Source organism: Schistocerca gregaria, chromosome 2 (genome assembly GCF_023897955.1).
Source record: "Schistocerca gregaria isolate iqSchGreg1 chromosome 2, iqSchGreg1.2, whole genome shotgun sequence".
Taxonomy (NCBI): Eukaryota; Metazoa; Arthropoda; class Insecta; order Orthoptera; family Acrididae; genus Schistocerca; species Schistocerca gregaria.
The window spans coordinates 727,871,209-727,894,152 of record NC_064921.1 but is presented as its reverse complement, the minus strand read 5'-3'; the positions used below and the strand labels follow the sequence as shown (position 1 = coordinate 727,894,152).

Below are 22,944 nucleotides of genomic sequence, written 5' to 3'. Positions count from 1 at the left end.
GAATGGTAGAACGATGGGTTCGATGACGTTTTGGATGTACCGTGCACTATTCAGTGTCCCCTCGACGATCTCCAGAGGTGTACGGCCAGTGTAGGAGATCGCTCCCCACACCATGATGCCGGGTGTTGGCCCTGTGTGCCTCGGTCATATGCAGTCCTGATTGTGGAGCTCACCTGCACGGCGCCAAACACGCATACGACCATCATTGGCACCAAGGCAGAAGCGACTCTCATCGCTGAAGACGACACGTCTCCATTCGTCCCTCCATTCACGCCTGTCGCGACACCACTGGAGGCGGGCTGCACGATGCGTGAGCAGAAGACGGCCTAACGGTATGCGGGACCATAGCCCAGCTTCATGGAGACGGTTGCGAATGGTCCTCGCCGATACCCCAGGAGCAACAGTATCCCTAATTTGCTGGGAAGTGGTGGTGCAGTCCCCTACGGCACTGCGTAGGATCCTACGGTCTTGGCGTGCATCCGTGCGTCGCTGCGGTCCGGTCCCAGGTCGATGGGCACGTGCACCTTCCGCCGACCACTGGCGACAACATCGATGTACTGTGGAGACCTCACGCTCCACGTGTTGAGCAATTCGGCGGTACGTCCACCCGGCCTCCCGCATGCCCACTTATACGCCCTCGCTCAAAGTCCGTCAACTGCACATACGGTTCACATCCACGCTGTCGCGGCATGCTACCAGTGTTAAAGACTGCGATGGAGCTCCGTATGCCATGGCAAACTGGCTGACACTGACGGCGGCGGTGCACTAATGCTGCGCAGCTAGCGCCATTCGACGGCCAACACCGCGGTTCCTGGTGTGTCCGCTGTGCCGTGCGTGTGATCATTGCTTGTACAGCCCTCTCGCAGTGTCCGGAGCAAGTATGGTGGGTCTGACACACCGGTGTCAATGTGTTCTTTTTTCCATTTCCAGGACTGTACATTAAAACACTGCAGTACAGGTAGAGTTCAGCATTGAGCACAGGTAGAGTTCAGCATTGATATATCTACCTGAAGATTTTGCCATTCATTAGTCACCATGTTTTGACAAAAGATTCACAGGACAATTATACAGAGAGAGAGAGAGAGAGAGAGAGAGAGAGAGAGAGACAGAAGACAGACAGACAGAAAGAACCAGGCATATGTCACATTTCAACAATTTGTGTCAGCACTCTCACAAGAAATTAGTCCTTTCCCCATGCCCAGTGTAGTACCATATTCTGCTGCTGCTCTTCCAAACTGAGTCAGTGGTTCCCATAATTTATTTCTGACAGTACAGTTGAGCTTTTTTTAAGTAATAATAACAACAGTATATAAAGATTTGGACTTTATGTTTCAACACAGTATCTACATATCAGTTATTATGTGTGTAAATAGATTAATGTTATGACACAAATGGGTTAATTCTTTCAAATGTGAAATGGCTTCATGGGTCAACTGTGATACATGTAATTTATTTTAATGTTTTTGGGCCAGAAGACTCAGGAGTTCTGCGATAGTTCCATCTTCACTACTGCTTTGTAAATTTTGATTTCTCTACCAATTTCCTGTTCTCTTGGTGCTTGTCAATTTGGACTGGTTTTTAGAACAATTTGTGATGGAAATCTTTATGTGGGCTTAATGCATTTTAGAAGTTTCTTGAAATATTTAGAAAAGTCTCTGTAATTACCTTGGTTGTCCATTTCCTTTCTGGAAGCAGGTATTTTGCAGCTGGTACCTATTTGGCTGAGTTTTAGTTGTATAAATAATTCTGGTGTTATTCTTTTGGAAATTTTATTCAATTTCACAGTCACAACTGCCCTCATATTGTATTTTTGTTTGTCTGATTGAGTAAGAAGCTTCATTTATTGTTGTCAGCATCATATCATTTATTAAATGAAACAACAAGTTCACTGTTACCAATGGTGACTGGTAACAGTGAACTTTTTGTTTCATTTAATGTCAGTAACAATCACGGTAAAGCCTAAACTAAAAATGTTCGCATTTAAAGTCATATCATTTACATTTTTTTATTTGTTACTATTCCATTTTCCTGAATTTTCTCTCTTTCCATAACAGTGATTTAAAAGTGCCCATTAGCATTTTTATATGACTGTAGAAATTTGGAGATTATATTTTCAAGCACATTCCAAGACTTATATACTTCTTCTGGATTTTATCTACTTTATTGTTAGTCTAACGTTCTGATGACTTAAAGTGTGAGTGTGGATCTGGGTTATATCAGCATATTCCCCCAAACCACTTTCCACTTCTTTACGAGATGACTTACTTGGAATTTGCAGCCACTCTTCTTTACTGGGTAACTGGCTGCTGGAAACCCTCTTGACTTCTTCTCTGTTGAATAATGCTAGGTACAGGAATTTTTAGACTCTTTCTACTTATGAAATAAGTAGACATAAAAACTTTACTTTTCATCAACTAACGATGTATTTGACCACAATACACAATAAAAATTCCACTTTCCACATGAATTTGTAACTTCCTGCAAGTCTTTTATATAGTTGGATGTTAGAAACAAATTGAATTACAGTTAAAAGAACATTTTCTTGGATACCATGACCTTTCTTAACAGGAATCATAAAAATGAGTCTTGCCTCAAATGAGGTTGCGTCAAGAGTCTACAAGAGTACTTTTTCAGCTGTTCTGTTTTAATAACAATAGTCAATGATACTATAAGCATAGGGCTGTATATAAACTCAATGGTTCTTCCTTACACACTCACTAAAACATCTACGGATTGCCCAACAGGTAATTGTTGTTGCCGTCCGACCACTGGTCTACTTTCTCCATGCAACTGATTTTAAATCTGCACACACTAACATGTGATGTGCAGTAGGTAGGATTCTACCATCCCACACTCATATCCAGAATATTGTGTGTCCGAGACATTAGAAGGCTGAGTGGTTCTAGAATTTACACAGAAATTCTCGAATTGCTACATTAGATCAGCAAATGTGTATTACCTATTGACTACATTTTATTTTCACATTTGAAGTAAATAGTCAATTATCTATTGTTCTCAGAGTAATCTCAGTTGTGGACTCAAGATTAACTTTGAAACTGCAAATACCACAACCAGATGGGATGGGCGTTTGTAGAACGTTTTATCTGTTTTACTTCTGAACACTCTTTACTTCCAAAATCCATGGTGTTCTTGCTGGAAATTCTTGTTTTTTGCAAGGCTAAGATTTTAATTTTTGCTGAATATAATGTTTCTCCTAATTTATAGAGCTTTCCTGCCTTTAGGAATGTGTTTTGTTGATAGTGCCCATGTTTAATTTGTGGTCACATGTCTGGTGAACCATCACAAACAGATTGCCACTAGCTTTAAGTCTAACATGAGGCTGATCTGCAATGTATACTGTTTCTGATATATAAATCATTTTGGGAAAAGATGTTTCTAATTTTCTAACAACCACTGTAGGGGTTATGTTACTTGCTCTGCATTAATATAAAATTCTTTTGGACACTATAAAGTATGGAAGATTTTCTGTTGCTACATCAATTTGACTTGATTCAGTGAGGTGGGAATTGTTCAGCTATTTAAATTATATCTTTGGCAAAAAAGTTACTTGTCCTTAACATCAATCAAGGTCAAAATAATTTTGAGTTTTGTTGAATCCAAGGGAAGGTATAGCATTGCATAACAGCTTTTGTTCAGTTTCTGATATATCATTTAATTCCACAAGTAAAGACAATATTTCTATTTTATCCCAAAGCACCTGAACAGGAGCTTCATATTTCTTAAGACTATTTGAGCATTAAGAACATGTTACAGTGCTTCTTGTATCTGATAAACATTATGGTATTTAAGAAACTAAATTACCAGTACAAGTATTGTACCATTGCATTGAGTGTGAAATTTTCTTGCATATGGAGCAAGTACATCAACAAATACATTGATTACCTATTTAACAGCATCACCTTCAAGGGGTATCTGAGATTTATCTATTTGAGCCTTAATTCTAAGTGACTATTTCCGTCATTAGGGCTTTCATTCTTGACTATTCCACTGTTATAAGTTGGCACCATGGTTAATTGACATATATTTTGTTAATCTTTCATGTTCTAAATTGAAAAATGAGAATGTTGCTCAGGAGCCTCATTTGAAAGTCAGTCAATTTAAGTTTTAAAATAAGGGATTGCTTAAAACATTAGTAATTAAATCTTAAATGTTCTGACTTAATGTCTCAAATTTCAGTTGTGCTCATAACAGTTCAATTATCTGTTGATTCCCCCTCCCCCGTACTTGGGTGTACTCGACAGGAAACCTGATAAAACTGTGACAATAGCTTCAGAAGTTAGCAGTACACTAGTAACAGATGATGTTGTTCACTGATAAAAGAAAAACAGCATAATATACCTTACAGATATTAAGATCATTAACTACAGATCTCTGAAAGATAATTTGTCACATTGTGAGATTTACGAACATTGTCAATTTTTTGCAGTTTATGCTTTGGTAGTTCGAGTTCTTGCAATTGATTCTTTGTTACTGATAATAGCTTTCTATGTCTCCAGGCAAGATGAGTTTTCTTAAGTTCAATTCTTTTCATAAGTAATACAGTGTCCCTGCTCTCATTATTAAACACTGGATCAGTATATTCTGGATAGTTGGTGCTCTGTTTGAAGCAAAAGCTAGTTTTTCATGCTTCGCTATGTTTATGATGTCATATCTTATGACCCATGTGTTGTACATGATATAATTTTGCAGTTATATTCAGTGGACACTGTCTGTAAAATGCATTGTGAATACGGGTAATACTAGAAAAATAATAAATGCAAATTCCTGATACAGTAAGTGATAAACTTTTTTCTAGTTGTTAGTTGTGGGGGAGTAAGCAAGAACAAGTTTTAAAAAGGTTTGAAATTATGTGTGCAGTTTATTGCAAGTCATTAAGTGTCCCCCTTTGCAAATACTGGATGAAAATAATCAGGCTATCTGAATGCAATGAGTTATGCTGCCTCGAGATATACACACAGTTTATAACTGTAATACATATCTCACTGTGGTGAAGTTTTCACAAAAGATTGTGCCTCCTAATGAGTAGCTTAAGTCAGGATTTAAAATTTTAAAATTTGTTCACTGTTTATGTGCCCCTGGAAGCCATTAGATAGACAACTTACAATTCATTTTGTGTTAGATGCCCCAGGATAGTTCCTTACTTTTATAGAAGCATAATCAGACAGCCTGCCATGAGATATAACTGGCAGATCTTGACAATTGGGAAATCTTAACACTCTTAATAAATGAGCATGACAGACTACCTGGTAAAAGAAATGTGATACCAACCCAAACAGAAGTTCAGTGTAATCTGAGCTGAGAAGCATCATTTAAGAGCTATAGGTGAACTAAATACAATCTTAACAAGCCAACTGTAATATTTCACAAGAAATTTATCGTATTTTAAAATCTGCAGTCACAATCTTTCTGGATCCACATGTGGTCTGCGTGTTCCTTGCAGATAAGAAACGATGGAAAAAATTGCTCTGGTAAGTTACAATTATCCGATTTCCTGTAAGTGACAATGAGGGCAGCCACAGAAGTCGAGTATGAAACTCTGTACAAATTTTAAAAAATACGCATACACATATGTGAGAATTTCATATTTTTTGCCTGGTACACACAATCGCAGGATTGTAGTAAGAATATTGCCATTACCCCCCACCCTCTCCCAACCTACCCTCTTGTTGTGACCGAGGTTTTTCGGGGTTTTCATTGGTTGTAAAGCAAATACTGCATCCGGAAATCCCCATCCAGATATTCCCAATTGGGTCTCCTTGTGTCACACTGTCTCATCGCCTGGGTATTTTGCTGAAAAACACATAAAACAGATTCTTTTCTTCCTAAGATGCTGTATGCAGGAAAATTTTAGATTTAGATTGAATTGTTCCTTTGTTGACAAAGGAGTTGAATTTATCAATCAAATTTTATTCCTTGAGACAAATGACTCAAGAAGTTATTAACACTGGCAGTGAGTTTTTGTAGAGAAAACTGTTTTGGAGGATCATGCATTCTAGTTGAAGAATCACTAAGCTTGAACAAGGAACTGTTATTTGAGAGCTGCTGCAATGAACTTTTGAATACAGCATATTAATTATTAGTATATAACTATATGTCATATCCCTGGCTATTCAGCTACATGTGCATTTTTAGACAAATTTGAAATCTTGGTGGTAGGTTGCAGGTATAAAAGTTGTGTAAAAAGTTCATAATTTGTGCTGACTTCAACATAAATATAAGAGCTGATGAGAGGTTTGCTGTTTCTCTGAAGGACATGTTATCTACATATGGCTTAGCATTAAACTTTAGTGAGTACACTAGACTAACAGCATCTTCTGCTTCATGTATAGATAATATAGTGAGCAGCATTAACTATGGTGCTGCAGAAAAGTTCATCATAGAATTAGGTATATCTGACCATTTTTATCTCATTGCCAAATTTAGATAAAACTGTAACAGTGAAGCGAGTCAGGAACTTCAGCCAGCAAGCAGTTCTCAGTAACCACAAACTATGATGCTTTTGTATCAGAATTCATGAGTGTTTTCAATGAATGCTTCCCCTTCATAACAGTGTCTGACAAAAACTGTAAAAAGAACTCCTGGATAACTGAAGGCATCAGGGTCTCTAGTATTAGAAAGAGGATACTGCACATGAAAGTGAAAAACAACCATGATGCAGACCATGTCAGCTATGTACACAAATACAAAATTGCTAGAGTAGTTAAACAGGCAAAACATATGCAAACAATAAATACACTCCTGGAAATTGAAATAAGAACACCGTGAATTCATTGTCCCAGGAAGGGGAAACTTTATTGACACATTCCTGGGGTCAGATACATCACATGATCACACTGACACAACCACAGGCACATAGACACAGGCAACACAGCATGCACAATGTCGGCACTAGTACAGTGTATATCCACCTTTCGCAGCAATGCAGGGTGCTATTCTCCCATGGAGACGATCATGGAGATGCTGGGTGTAGTCCTGTGGAACGGCTTGCCATGCCATTTTCACCTGGCGCCTCAGTTGGACCAGCGTTCGTGCTGGACGTGCAGACCGCGTGAGATGACGCTTCATCCAGTCCCAAACATGCTCAATGGGGGACAGATCCGGAGATCTTGCTGGCCAGGGTAGTTGACTTACACCTTCTAGAGCATGTTGGGTGGCACGGGATACATGCGGACGTGCATTGTCCTGTTGGAACAGCAAGTTCCCTTGCCAGTCTAGGAATGGTAGAACGATGGGTTCGATGACGGTTTGGATGTACCGTGCACTATTCAGTGTCCCCTCGACGATCACCAGAAGTGTACGGCCAGTGTAGGAGATCGCTCCCCACACCATGATGCCGGGTGTTGGCCCTGTGTGCCTCGGTCGTATGCAGTCCTGATTGTGACGCTCACCTGCACGGCGCCAAACACGCATACGACCATCATTGGCACCAAGGCAGAAGCGACTCTCATCGCTGAAGACGACACGTCTCCGTTCGTCTCTCCATTCACGCCTGTCGCGACACCACTGGAGGCGGGCTGTACGATGTTGGGGCGTGAGTGGAAGATGGCCTAACAGTGTGTGGGACCGTAGCCCAGCTTCATGGAGACGGTTGCGAATGGTCCTCGCCGATACCCCAGGAGCAACAGTGTCCCTAATTTGCTGGGAAGCGGCGGTGCGGTCCCCTACGGCACTGCGTAGGATCCTACGGTCTTGGCGTGCATCCGTGCATCGCTGCGGTCTGGTCCCAGGTCGATGGGCACGTGCACCTTCCGCCGACCACTGGCGACAACATCGATGTACTGTGGAGACCTCACGCTCCACGTGTTGAGCAATTCGGCGGTACGTCCACTCGGCCTCCCGCATGCCCACTATACGCCCTCGCTCAAAGTCCATCAACTGCACATATGGTTCACATCCACGCTGTCGCGGCATGCTACCAGTGTTAAAGACTGCGATGGAGCTCCGTATGCCATGGCAAACTGGCTGACACTGACGGCGGCGGTGCACTAATGCTGCGCAGCTAGCACCATTCGACGGCCAACACCGCGGTTCCTGGTGTGTCCGCTGTGCCGTGCGTGTGTTCATTGCTTGTACAGCCCTCTCGCAGTGTCCGGAGCAAGTATGGTGGGTCTGACACACCGGTGTCAATGTGTTCTTTTTTCCATTTCCAGGAGTGTACATCAAAAGCTATATGGCAGATTGTCAGGACTGAACTATGTGCTGAAAAAACAAAAAGTTTTAATCATAAATTAGAAATAGATGGGAAATGATTACAAACTCCAGACATATCTGCAAAGAATTCAACAGGTATGTCATAAATTCTAACAAAATTGATGATCTCCCTCCTACACACATAAGTCCCAATATAATGCGTCACAGATCAGTAGTATTCAAATTCACTTATCTATCCTGCCACAAAGTGGCTAACATTATAAAATCCCTAAAAAATCTCAAATATGTGGGCTGGAATGAACTGTCAACAAAAATAATAAAGACAGGATGTGATTATATTGCACCCCAACTCTGTCACATAATAAATCAATCATTTGATGAGGGCTGCTTTCCGGACAGGCCGAAGTATGCGGAAGTTCAAAAAGGGCAAACGAGAGGAGATATGAAATTTTTGCCCAGTATCAATACTACCAATTATTTCTAAAGTATTTGAGTAAGCAATGTGTAATGAACTAGAAAAATATAGCAAAAAACATAACATTATTCTTAATAATCAGTATGTATTTAGGAAGGGCCAAAGCACTGTTCATACTATTAATGAACTAATCACTAAAATAAGCAGATGCCTCAATAACAAGGAGAGTGTATCCGGTATCTTCTGTGACCTTAGTAAAGCATTTTATATGGTAAATCATAAGCAGCTGCTCCTCAAATTAGCTTCTTATGGCTTCCATGAAAAATCTTTAAGTTGGTTCACTTCGTATCTAAAAAATAGGAAACAGAGGGTACTTATACAACATAAGGGTGAGAAAGCGTGCTCTATCTGCAAGGAAATACAAGCAGTTGTACTCCAGGGGTCCATACTATATAAATGACATGCCAGGTCAGATACAATTCTGTCTGCAGATGACACAGCAGCAGTAGTCTGCTGTAAAAACACTGAAGAACTAGCACAAAAAAACGAAACAGATCCTTCTAGAACAATAAAACTGGATAAATAATAATGCTATGAAGCTAAACCTATTTAAAACGCAAATTGGACACTCCAGGACCAAACAAACTGTTGAATATATATCACACTTAAGCTATGAAGGTAGAGAAATGTTAACTGTAGAATCTGTTAAATTTCTGGGAGTGACTGTAAACAAAAACTTGACATTGACTGATTATGTGGATTGCTTACTGAAGTAGTTAAATAGTTTTGTTTATGCAATGAGGGTTTTAAATGAAGTAACTGACTTAGCTGTTAGGAAAATTGTGTTTCACACTTATTTTAAATCAGCTTTAAGACATGGCATAATTTTTTGGGGAGTTGAAAAAGGAAGCCTCCTCAGAGTGTTCAAGCTACAGAAGAAAATTATTAGAGCTATGACTGGAATAAACAATAGACAATCATGCAAGGCTTTATTTGCAAGCCTTGACTTACCGACAATTCCTTTCATGTTTATATATGAAACACTTCTCTTCGAGTTAAAAAACCCACATCTTTTTAAAGGAAATTCATTTACACATGTTTATGAAACAAAGCACAAACAAGATTACATGTTACCTCACCACAGACTAACATTATTTGAAAATACTCCATATGACATGGTTTTGAAGCTTAGCAATAAAATGTGTTCAAAGTTTAACGACTGCAAGCTAGAACCCACAGGTGCAAACACTGAAAAATATTTAAAAACCAAATGCTATTGCAGAGTGGATGATTTTATAAATGAGAAAGGCAAGTAGGAAATATTATATTTGGTTTTTTTCCTGTTTTTTCTACATTACATTCTATGTGTATGCTTATGTTCCCTTTCAATGGAGGTATATGTACTGTTTATGTATGTCCATACTTACAAACTATGTATCACATAAACTACGTACCTAACTATCTAGATGTATACATATATACTACTTTTATGAAAGTATGTGGTCTTCAAAGTATGTCAATATTCATAAACTAGAGAAACAAACATGAAAAATACTTAAAAAGAGTTATTTTAAACCACTATGGAAATTTTAAGAAACAGGAAGAAATCTAACATGTAACTGTTTTGTATGTTGTAATGTGCTTCTGGGTGCACCCATATGCTTTATTTTAATGTACCTTGTTTTAAGGTCTACTTAGGTAGGCTTAGAATTATTCATTGACAGGTCACCGATGTTTCAATCAAATGATTGTATATAACATGTCATGCGATAATAAAAATTCTATTCTATTCTAGATACTTCTTGGGGGAATTCAGAGTGAGATCCATGTTAGTGAACCATGTTGTTGTTGTTGTTGTTGTTGTTGTTGTTGTTGTCTTCAGTCCTGAGACTGGTTTGATGCAGCTCTCCATGCTACTCTATCCTGTGCAAACTTCTTCATCTCCCAGTACCTACTGCAGCCTACATCCTTCTGAATCTGCTTAGTGTATTCATCTCTTGGTCTCCCTCTACGATTTTTACCTTCCATGCCGCCCTCCAATACTAAATTGGTGATCCCTTGATGCCTCAGAACATGTCATACCAACCAATCCCTTCTTCTGGTCAAGTTGTGCCACAAACTCCTCTTCTCCCCCATTCTATTCAATACCTCCTCATTAGTTATGTGATCTACACATCTCATCTTCAGCATTCTTCTGTAGCACCACATTTCAAAAGCTTCTATTCTCTTCTTGTTCAAACTATTTATCGTCCATGTTTCATTTCCATACATGGCTACACCCCATACAAATACTTTCAGAAACGACTTCCTGACACTTAAATCTATACTCAATCTTAACAAATTTCTCTTCTTCAGAAACACTTTCCTTGCCATTGCCAGTCTACATTTTATATCCCCTCTACTTCGACCATCTTCAGTTATTTTGCTCCCCAAATAGCAAAACTCCTTTACTACTTTAAGTGTCTCATTTCCTAATCTAATTCCTTCCGCATCACCCGACTTAATTCGACTACATTCCATTATCGTTGTTTTGCTTTTGTTGATGTTCATCTTATACCCTCCATTCAAGACACTGTCCATTCAATTCAACTGCTCTTCCAAGTCCTTTGCTGTCTCTGACAGAATTACAATGTCACGGGGAACCTCAAAGTTTTTATTTCTTCTTCATGGATTTTAATACCTACTCCGAACTTTTCTTTCGTTTCCTTTACTGCTTGCTCAATTTACAGATTGAATAGTATTGGGGAGAGGCTACAACACTGTCTCACTACCTTCGCAGCCACTGCTTCCCTTTCATGTCTCTCAACTTTTATAACTGCCATCTGCTTTTTGTACAAATTGTAAATAGCCTTTCGCTCCCTGTATTTTACCCCTGCCACCTTCAGAATTTGAAAGAGAGTATTCCAGTCAACATTGTCAAAAGCATTCTCTAAGTCTACAAATGCTAGAAATGTAGGCTTGCCTTTCCTTAATCTTTCTTCTAAGATAAGTTGTAAGGTCAATATTGCCTCACATTCCAACATTTCTATGGACTCCAAGCTGATCTTCCCCGTGGTCAGCTTCTACCAGTTTTTCCATTTGTCTGTAAAGAATTCGCGTTAGTATTTTGCAGCTGTGACTTATTAAATTGATAGTTCGGTAATTTTCACATCTGTCAGCACCTGCTTTCTTTGGGATCGGAATTATTATATTCTTCTTGAAGTCTGAGGGAATTTCACCTGTCTCATATATCTTGCTCACCAGATGGTAGAGTTTTGTCAGGACTGGCTCTCCCAAGGCTACCAGTAGTTCTAATGGAACGTTGTCTACTCCTGGGGCCTTGTTTCAACTTAGGTCTTTCAGTGCTCTGTCAAACTCTTCACGCAGTATCATATCTCCCATTTCATCTTTATCTACCTCCTCTTCCATTTCCATAATATTGTCCTCAAGAACATCGCCCCTGTATAGACCCTCTATGTACTCCTTCCACCTTTCTGCTTTCCCTTCTTTGCTTAGAACTGTGTTTCCATCTGAGCTCTTGATATTCATCCAAGTGGTTCTCTTTTCTCTAAAGGTCTCATTAATTTTCCTGTAGGCAGTATCTATCTTACCCCTCATGAGATAAGCCTCTACACCCTTACATTTGTCCTCTAGCCATCCCTGCTGTGAACCATGTGAATTCACTAAACATCCAATTTACTTTGAGATGCATACACCAATTTATTGACTGCAGACAGCTCTTTTCTTCATAATGAAATTCACGAATGTACAAAAGCGACATATATAGTAATATATGTGATCAAAATAAAATAGAATGAAACTTCCACATGGGAAAAATGTTTTAAAAACAAAGATTCCAAGACTTACCAAGCGGGAAAGCGCCAGTAGACAGGCACAATAAATTAAACACACACACAGAATTTCTAGCTTTCGCAACTGATGGTTGCTCCTTCAGGAAAGAGGGAAGGAGGGGGAAAGAAGAAAGGATGTGGGTTTTAAGGGAGAGGGTAAGGAGTCATTCCAATCCCGGGAGCGGAAAGACTTACCTTAGGGGGAAAAAAGTACAGGTGTACACTCGCATACACACACATATCCATCTGCACATACACAGACACAAACAGACATTTGTGAAGGCAAAGAGTTCGGGCAGAGATGTCAGTCGAGGCGGAAGTACAGAGGCAAAAAAGTTGTTGAAAGACAGGTGAGGTATGAGTGGCGGCAACTTGAAATTAGCGGAGGTTGAGGCCTGGCGGATATCGAGAAGAGAGGATATACTGAAGGGCAATTTCCCATCTTCGGAGTTCGGATAGGTTGGTGTGGGTGGGAAGTATCCAGATAACCTGGACGGTGTAACACTGTGCCAAGATGTGCTGGCCGTGCACCAAGGCATGTTTAGCCACAGGGTGATCCTCATTACCAACAAACACTGTCTGCCTGTGTCCATTCATGCGAATGGACAGTTTGTTGCTGGTCATTCCCACATAGAAAGCATCACAGTGTAGGCAGGTCAGTTGGTAAATCACGTGGGTGCTTTCACACGTGGCACTGTCTTTGATTGTGTACACCTTCCGGGTTACAGGACTGGAGTAGGTGGTGGTGGGAGGGTGCATAGGACAGGTTTTACACCGGGGGCGGTTACAAGGGTAGGAGCCAGAGGGTAGGGAAGGTGGTTTGGGGATTTCATAGGGATGAACCAAGAGATTACGAAGGTTAAGTGTACAGCAGAAAGACAACTCTTAGTGGAGTGGGGAGGATTTCATGAAGGATGGATCTCATTTTGGGGCAGGATTTTAGGAAGTCATATCCCTGCTGGAGAGCCACATTCAGAGTCTGATCCAGTCCCGGGAAGTATCCTGTCACAAGTGGGGCACTTTTAGGGTTCTTCTGTGAGAGGTTCTGGGTTTGAGGGGATGAGGAAGTGGCTCTGGTTATTTGCTTCTGTACCAGGTCGGGAGGGTAGTTGCGGGATGCGAAAGCTGTTTTCAGGTTGTTGGTGTAATGGTTCAGGGATTCAGGACTGGAGCAGATTCGTTCGCCACGAAGGCCTAGGCTGTAGGGAAGGGACCGTTTGATATGGAATGGGTGGCAGCTGTTATAATGGAGGTACTGTTGCTTGTTGGTGGGTTTGATGTGGACGGATGTGTGAAGCTGGCCATTGGACAGATGGAGGTCAATGTTAAGGAAAGTGGCATGGGATTTGGAGTAGGACCAGGTGAATCTGATGGAACCAAAGGAGTTGAGGTTGGAGAGGAAATTCTGGAGTTGTTCCTCACTGTGAGTCCAGATCATGAAGATGTCGTCAATAAATCTGTACGAAACTTTGGATTGGCAGGCTTGGGTAACCAAGAAGGCTTCCTCTAAGCGACCCATAAATAGGTTGGCATACGAGGGGGCCATCCTGGTACCCATGGCTGTTCCCTTTAATTGTTGGTATGTCTGGCCATCAAAAGTGAAGAAGTTGTGGGTCAGGATGAAGCTGGCTAAGGTGACGAGGAAAGAGGTTTTAGGTAGGGTGGCAGGTGATTGGTGTGAAAGGAAGTGCTCCATTGTAGCGAGGCCCTGGACGTGTGGGATATTTGTGTATAGGAAAGTGGCATCAATGGTAGCAAGGATGGTTTCTGGGGGTAACAGACTGGGTAAGGATTCCAGGCTATCGAGAAAGTGGTTGGTGTCTTTGATGAAGGATGGGAGACTGCATGTAATGGGTTGAAGGTGTTAATCTATGTAGGCAGAGATACATTCTGTGGGGGCTTGGTAACCAGCTACAATGGGGCGGCCGGGATGTTTGGGTTTGTGAATTTTAGGAAGTAGGTAGAAGGTAGGAGTGCGAGGTGTCGGTGGGGTCAGGAGTTTGGTGGAGTCAGGTGAAAGGTTTCGTAGGTGGCCTAAGGTTCTGAGGATTCCTTGAAGCTCCACCTGGTCATCAGGAATGGGATTACCTTGGCAAACTTTGTATGTAGAGTTGTCTGAAAGCTGACGCAGTCCCTCAGCCACATACCCCGACGATCAAGTACCACGGTCGTGGAACCCTTGTCAGCCGGAAGAATGATGATGGATCGGTCAGCTTTCATATCACGGATAGCCTGGGCTTCGGCTATGGTGATGATGGGAACAGGATTAAGGTTTTTCAAGAAAGATTGAAAGGCAAGGCTGGAAGTGAGAAATTCCTGGAAGGTTTGGAGAGGGTGATTTTGAGGATGAGGAGGTGGGTCCCGCTGTGATGGAGGACGGAACTGTTCCAGGCAGGGTTAAATTTGGATAGTGTCTTGGGGATATGGATCATTAGGAGTGGGATCAGGATTATTTTTCTTCATGGCAAAGTGATATTTCCAGCAGAGACTACGAGTGTAGGACAGTAAATCTTTGACAAGGGCAGTTTGGTTGAACCTGGGAGTGGGGCTGAAGGTGAGACCTTTGGATAGGACAGAGGTTTCGGATTGGGAGAGAGGTTTGGAGGAAAGGGTAACTACTGCATTGGGGTGTTGTGGTTCCAGATTGTGTTGACTAGAATTTTGAGTTGTTGGGGGAAGTGGAGCCGGAAGTGTGAGATTGAGTAGATGGGAGAGACTGGGTCTGTGTGCAATGAGAGGAGGTTGAGGTTTGTTGGAAAGGTTGTGGAGGGTAAGTGAGTTGCCTTTCCAGAGGTGGTAAACCAGGAGATTGGATAGTTTTTTGAGGTGGGGAGTGGCATGCTGTTCTGATATGCTGTTCTAATAATATATGTGATCAAATAGATTTCGCAATTTATCAGTGTTTGTTTTAAAGTATAGTTAATTTTATGTGCTTTAGGTAGGTACCCACATTTTGAAATCTCATTTTGACTGAATGATAACTATAATTTCAGGACTGACTCACTTATTCAGCAAACAGTCCGTGAGAGGTTTGCTGAGTGTACAGTACTTACCATTGCTCATCGATTGCATACAATTATGGACAGTGATAAGGTTCTAGTTATGGACAATGGTAAACTCAAGGTAAGAATGCATTTCCAGCATGAAGACAATATTATTTTACTAATATGAAGAGGTAATTCATGTTTTTTAAAGATTTGGATGCAGAAGATTGTATGCTAATAGGATATAAGACACAGCTCACTCAAGTTGGGGTCCATAGTTTTGGTTGTAGATATTACTTCAAGTTATAGAGCTGCAACAAAGTAATGAAAGAAGAAAACTTTGCTTGGAATATAACAAAATAGTTTTAAATGAAATCATTCTGCTCTGGGCTGTTAAAACATTATTTATTGTGATTTCAGTTTTGAGACATGGTCATTTTCAAGCATTTTGGGATGTTGTAACACACTCAATAATGTAAAGCTGTGTAACAGAAGTTGTATTTGATGATGTGAATTTATCTGCTGTCTATATACCATACACATTAGAAATGTGGTGAAATAATGATCTAAACACTTAAATTACAACAGCCACAATATTTGAAAATGACCATGTTGCAAAACTGCAATCACAATAAGTAATGTTTCAACAGCCTACAGTGGAATGATTTCATGTAAAAATTTCATGAAGGCTGTGGACATAGTCATAATCAAACTTATGACAAAATATGATTTACAGTGTAGGCCCAAATACATCAAATTTTTATTTAAGAAAGCAAGCACAATAAATTTATGTACACTAGTTACTGAAACTCGTCGTATCTACAACAAGAATTTCACTAGCAATACTTACAGAAAAATTTGGTATTTAAATGTAACTTGTTATTATTTTATCTCTATTGCAACAATTATCCTTATTTATATATTCATTTGCTGAAAATTTACATTGCATGAATGTCATCCAGTCTATATATATTAATGTTACATTTTTCATTACATATGGATGTAAAAACAAGAAAATATATACACATTCCTCCTTCTACCTTTCACAGGGTAGGCTTATCAACCTGCTCCAACCTCAGCTCAATATATTTGTATATTCAGGGTGTTTCAAAATGCATATACAGGTTTTAAGGGTTTGGAGTATTTATTACATTAAACTAACAATTATAAATAATACATTAAATGAAATAGCATCAGATCGCATGTGAAGGTGGGGATCATACAAAACAGTCTCTGTCATCTGGCCCCTTGCGACCAGTTTAGCAGTCAGGTAGAACATTGTTTAACCAACCAGAAAACCAGTTACAGTTACTTCACTGATAAACTTTCTACCAGGATATGACAGATAAAACATTTACTACCATCCTGTAGTGATTTGGTGACCCCCAGATGTGCATATTATGTGTGGTGACATTTTCGCTTAGGTGAAATGTCAATTCATCACTGAAGATCTTCATCGTCATGCAGTAACATTTAGTTTGCAATATTTTCAGGTAAATCGTGTTCGGTAGGGTGTAAAGTCTGTAAAAACTGCAAATAATAAGAACATTGTAGAAAGTATCTCCTTAAAAGCCTCCATACATACCTCACTAGAACTGCTAGTTCACGACGACTAGCCTAGCAAACTGATATCTTGGGGCTACTCGTGAAAATCTCTCTCACTTACTCAACATGTCCTCCACTCACTTGTTGGCTCCATAGTATTCCATTTGCACAGTGGTATACAAACGAAACCACACTCCTGGAAATGGAGAAAAGAACACATTGACACCGGTGTGTCAGACCCACCATACTTGCTCCAGACACTGCAAGAGGGCTGTACAAGCAATGACCACACGCACGGCACAGCGGACACACCAGGAACCGCAGTGTTGACGTCGAATGGCGCTAGCTGCGCAGCATTTGTGCACCACCGCCGTCAGTGTCAGCCAGTTTGCCGTGGCATACGGAGCTCCATCGCAGTCTTTAACACTGGTAGCATGCCGCGACAGCGTGGACGTGAACCGTATGTGCAGTTGACGGACTTTGAGCGAGGGCATATAGTGGGCATGCGGGAGGCCGAGTGGACGTACCGCCGAATTGTTCAACACATGGGACGTAAGGTCTCCATAGTACATCGATGTTGTCGCCAGTGGTCGGCGGAAGGTGCACGTGCCCGTCGACCTGGGACCGGACCGCAGCGACGCACGGATGCACGCCAAGACTGTAGGATCCTACGCAGTGCCGTAGGGAACCGCACCGCCACTTCCCAGCAAATTAGGGACACTGTTGCCCCTGGGGTATCGGCGAGGACCATTTGCAACCGTCTCCATGAAGCTGGGCTACGGTCCCGCACACCGTTAGGCCGTCTTCCGCTCACACCCCAACATCGTGCAGCCCACCGCCAGTGGTGTCGCGACAGGCATGAATGGAGGGACAAATGGAGACGTGTCGTCTTCAGCGATGAGAGTCGCTTCTGCCGTGGTGCCAATGATGGTAGTATGCGTGTTTGGCGCCGTGCAGGTGAGCGCCACAATCAGGACTGCATACGACCGAGGCACACAGGGCCAACACCCAGCATCATAGTGTGGGGAACAATCTCCTACACTGGCCGTACACCTCTGTTGATCATCGAGGGGACACTGAATAGTTCACGGTACATCCAAACCGTCATCGAACCCATCGTTCTACCATTCCTAGACCGGCAAGGGAACTTGCTGTTCCAACAGGACAATGCACGTCCGCATGTATCCCGTGCCACCCAACGTGCTCTAGAAGGTGTTCGTCAACTACCCTGGCCAGCAAGATCTCCGGATCTGTCCCCCATTGAGCATGTTTGTGACTGAATGAAGCGTCGTCTCACGCGGTCCGCACGTCCAGCACGAACGCTGGTCCAACTGAGGCGCCAGGTGAAAATGGCATGGCAAGCCGTCCCACAGGACTACATCCAGCATATCTACGATCATCTCCATGGGAGAATAGCAGCCTGCATTGCTGCGAAAGGTGGATATACACTGTACTAGCGCCGACATTGTGCATGCTCTGTTGCCTGTGTCTATGTGCCTGTGGTTCTGTCAGTGTGATCGTGTGATGTATCTGACCCCAGGAATGTGTCAATAAAGTTTCCCCTTCCTGGGACAATGAATTCACGGTGTTCTTATTTCAATTTCAGGAGTGTATTTGAGTTGCTCTTTCATTTGATGATTATTTATAATTATAAATTAAATGTAATAAATACCACAAAACTTTTAAACCCTTACATTCATTTTGAAACACCCTGTATATGGGCATAATACTTTCACATTTTTAGGACAAATGTACAGAATTTACAATATTACTACATACATCACACAACTTATTTTTTTTTTTTACTTTTGTATCATTAAGAATCTCAAATATGTTTTATAATGAATGTACCTCTGCAGCTACAACAGCCTTTACGTGCTTATGTTACAGCATGCTGTTTGGTACAGAAATATTTCTTTACAGTGTACAAAACCAAAGACAAAATACCACTTAAGGCCCCTACACATGCATCTTTTGACCAACTGACATACTGAATGTATGTAGACACTTTGGCCAACCGATCAACCAACTTTTCTTGTTATGATGTCAGTCAAGTATGACCACCTGACAGCTGATCTCCTCCATTACTCACCCTACAAATTCTTTCATGTGTAGCACTGTCCTGCCAACCCCTGAGAAAAGTTCATCTTTTGTCACTGCTTATGGGATTAAATGCTGTTCTATCATTCATGACAGAGTGCAAAACAGACAAAACTTTAATAACTCCTTTTCTGGAGAAATTTAAAGAAATCAGAAGTTTGTGGGACATATCACACTAGGTGTATAGCAATAGAGATGCAAAAAATGAAACACTTTGTAAAATTTTTCAAGGAATCCATAATGCTTTCTTGCCGCGCATAGAGAAAATAGAAGTTATATGTTCTATGAATAAAAGTTTGTTAGCCTTCTGTATTTCAGTTTTTAGATTTTATATCTGATACATGTTGAAAATGAAATCTAAAAATCAAATTGCAGATAGATTAGACCTCAGATTCATTTCTGATATTTATCAGAAGTAAAATATAAAAACCAAAATATAGCCAGTCAGTGGATGTTTATTCACAAAATATACCTGCTTCATTGTTATAAGTCTTAAAGAAGTCTAGCCTATACCCAAGCCTTCTGCTACGAAGAGCAAATTGTGGATTCAGTTCTAACAGTTGCTAAATGCTTCACTTCTCATGTATTTGTTGTATTTATTAGATGATGTGGCCCATCACCATTTTTAATCTTTCTTCTTCTAATCTGAAATGAGTTTATTAAACTCATAGAAGCGTCTTTTATATTATATGCATAAAAAATTAGAAAGTGTACATAAACATCTTTTGTTTTAGTTAAATCAAACAATGGAAACTCCAGGTAGGAATATCAACAATGTATGAAAAAACAGATTGCTACTCACCATAAAAAGCTTTTGGCCACAGTCTTCATCATTCACATTCACAAGCAAGTACTCCTCATGCACACGACCGCCAGCTGAGGCATCTCAGGCCAGAATGCCATTCCTCCTCCTGCTCCTCTCCATAATACACAACACAAGATGTAAGACACAAATAGCTTTTTTACACTCTGGATGTCAGAAGATGTCTAAAATATGATCTGAGTTAAGTTTCAATACCCAGCAAAATATATTTGAATTTATATTTGAGTAGATTTTGTTAATGTGGTTTTGCCCATGGCAGAAGTCTGTCCAACTCTCTTCCTAGGAAATTATCCTAGGTCTGCTTCCCCAGTGCAAAGAATAAAATCCTCTGTGTTGTTAGTTCTGTTTGTTTGAATTTCTGTGCATGTATCTTTTTCTTTTTATTTATGAATAGATTTCTTTTTTTTCTCTGAAATATTTGTCTGCCATATGCACATCCTCCCTGGCTCTCCTTTGTAAGTGCTTTACTATGTCACTGCACATTAGTAGAGTTGTGTCACTAGCAACATGAGCATCTTTTCATTTATAGCACAGAGCATGTAATTTATATACAAGATAAAGAATCTAGGTTCCAATACTGAACCCTGAGCTACTTCATGCTTTACCACCAGAGAATCAGTGTAACCTACGCGCATTTTCAGTATTTCCAGATTTATGTTTTCTTTCTATACACTGCTGTCTGTTTACAAGAAAAGGTTTTATAGTAATGGAATCTTTGCCTCTTATGTCATAGCTTTGTGGTTTCTCTAGGAGAAAAGACACAACAAAAAGCTTTGTAAAGGTGTAAGTACACTCGATACTTTTTGATCATACAGGGATCCAATTATCTTTGTTATGAAACTTGCCATTGCAATTTTAGTATGAAATTTATCATTCTGTTCTTAATGACTGTTTCTGCTATTTTAGACTGAACAGGTGTAATAAATAGTTATGCTTCTGTTGTTTCCTGTGTAGCCTTTATCCTCTCCTTGAAATATTGTTACTACATTGCTTCTCCTTAGGCATTTTGGTAGTACTCTGTCTTTCATTACTGGATTTATCAACATGTCAGAGGCTTTGTAAGATATTTAAACATTTCTGCTGATTTTCTGTCCAATCCATCTGTGTCTTTTTTTTAGTTCCCTAATGATTCTTGAAACTTCCAAGTCATCTGCTGGAAATAGTAATAAACTCACAATCACTGAAATGTCTCAGTTTTATTTGTTGTTAAGGGTAATGTGTTCATCTCAAGTAATTGACACCCTATCCCATTTTTATTTTACTGCAGTTTTTCATTCATACCTGCATGACTTCATTTTGCTCTCTGTGGAATTTATCAGAGAATATTCTCAGTACTCTATTTGCATTTACCATCACTGTTATTATTTATGTTTTCCTTGGACATTTAACAATCCCTCTTGATATTTTCTTCTTCTTGCTCTAGCAGTTAGTTTTTGTTTTAACATCTTTCATTCTGTCTGAATTGCCTACTCTGATCATTTTGGGGTAATATGTCACCTAGTTTAGTCATTTTCTTAACTTAGAAAAAAACTGTAAGAGCAACGCAATATTCTTGGCAATAGAGTTTTGTAAATCCCTCTTTCAAAAGTCATCAGTCTTCCTGCTCCACTGTATAGGGCTATATATACTAGAAAGTTGTAAATATGCTTGAAATAATTTAAATGACATAAGTAAAAAGTTTAATATAGAAGAAGGTGATAGAAGGCAAAAAGAAGAATTCTGTGTCCAGTCAGTAAAGACATCAATTTCTACAAATTACACTGTAAATAGCTTGATACAAATTTACAGTAGTCTTCCATATAAGAGAAAAATTATTTCATCATTCTCACTTTGTAGTAAAAATCAGAGAATATATTTTTAGACAATGTTAAATACAAGAGAACTGTAACTCAGTGTAACTGAAAGATGATTCACCTAATCAGCTATCTCAACCATGACATGCCCATGCCTCTTAATTGAGAACATTATTCAGTCAGTGATGGTATACCTATGAGCATTTGCATGGTGTGCTCTCTGTTTTTCTGTCACAGTACTATACTGCCATGTATGCCACAGGTTGCCATCAGCTACACTTTATGACATGTGCACACATCCATTGGGCACATTCTGGGGTGAGTCAGAGATGAGAATCACATTTACTAGATGCTCACAATGGCAGGATGTGGACTTCTGATGAGCCTTGCAATTTACGTGATTCTTATTTTTAGTTTTGATGCTACAACTTTCTGCCCTCATTAGGGTAAATGAAATCAGCAGTTTTTCCCATTTTCCCCATATGGATTTGACCTCATTATTTCTCAATATCAGCAACACTCGTCGCACCCCTTCATGTGACTTAGACTTTCTCATTCCCACAGTATGCCTGTATCATAATATTCTGACTGAATAATGTCTTGTATCTGGCTAGGAAATTGTACCTATATTTGTACAGTTGGAGATTAAAAGCTCAGTTTGTAGATTAGCATAAAATTTTCAAACCTAATGCACACAGTATTTTAGCTTAAACTCAGTTAAAGTATAGGGTCAATTTGAAAGAAATGTTGAAGAATAGAATACATACTTGCTTTATTACACATTATAGATACATACAGATAGACCTCATTATATACACATTCATTATCCACATTCTTGCATATACATGAGCTTAGTTTTAACTCCAGTGTTGCATTCTGTTAACAGTATGTGGAAGCACTAATACATCAGCATTTCTCACCATGCACCTTCTGTTGTGTTTGTCAACACATGAATCATGATTTCAGGTCAGTAGAGCACTTGACAGGGTCTGTATTTAAAACATTGGGTAAGGGAGAGAAGGTGTCCATGTCAAAAGAAAGATTTGTGTAAGGAGGTCATGTTCAGTAGAAACAAGGTTAGAAGTTTTGTATCGCTACACATTCAGTGTGCTTTGGTACTTACTGAATCCACTGTGAGAACTATTTATGACATACGGGAACAATTTGAGAAACTGCTCTATCTTCATTTAACTTAAGTGTGACTGAAATTCATAAATTTTGCTGGAAAAATGATGGAAAGAATGGAAAAAAAGCTGAGCCAGTGGACTGGGCATCATAACCA

General features: G+C 40.1%; 1 protein-coding gene across 2 annotated transcripts in view; it reads left to right on the top strand.

Moving 5' to 3' along the window:
• Positions 1-22,944, top strand: part of LOC126334856 (probable multidrug resistance-associated protein lethal(2)03659) — a 276,184-nt gene that overhangs the window by 237,652 nt on the left and 15,588 nt on the right. For both annotated transcript variants that reach the window (XM_049997525.1, XM_049997526.1), the window contains one exon: positions 15,411-15,540. In XM_049997525.1, the coding sequence (XP_049853482.1) occupies positions 15,411-15,540 (130 nt within the window). The remainder of the gene's footprint in view (positions 1-15,410; positions 15,541-22,944) is intronic.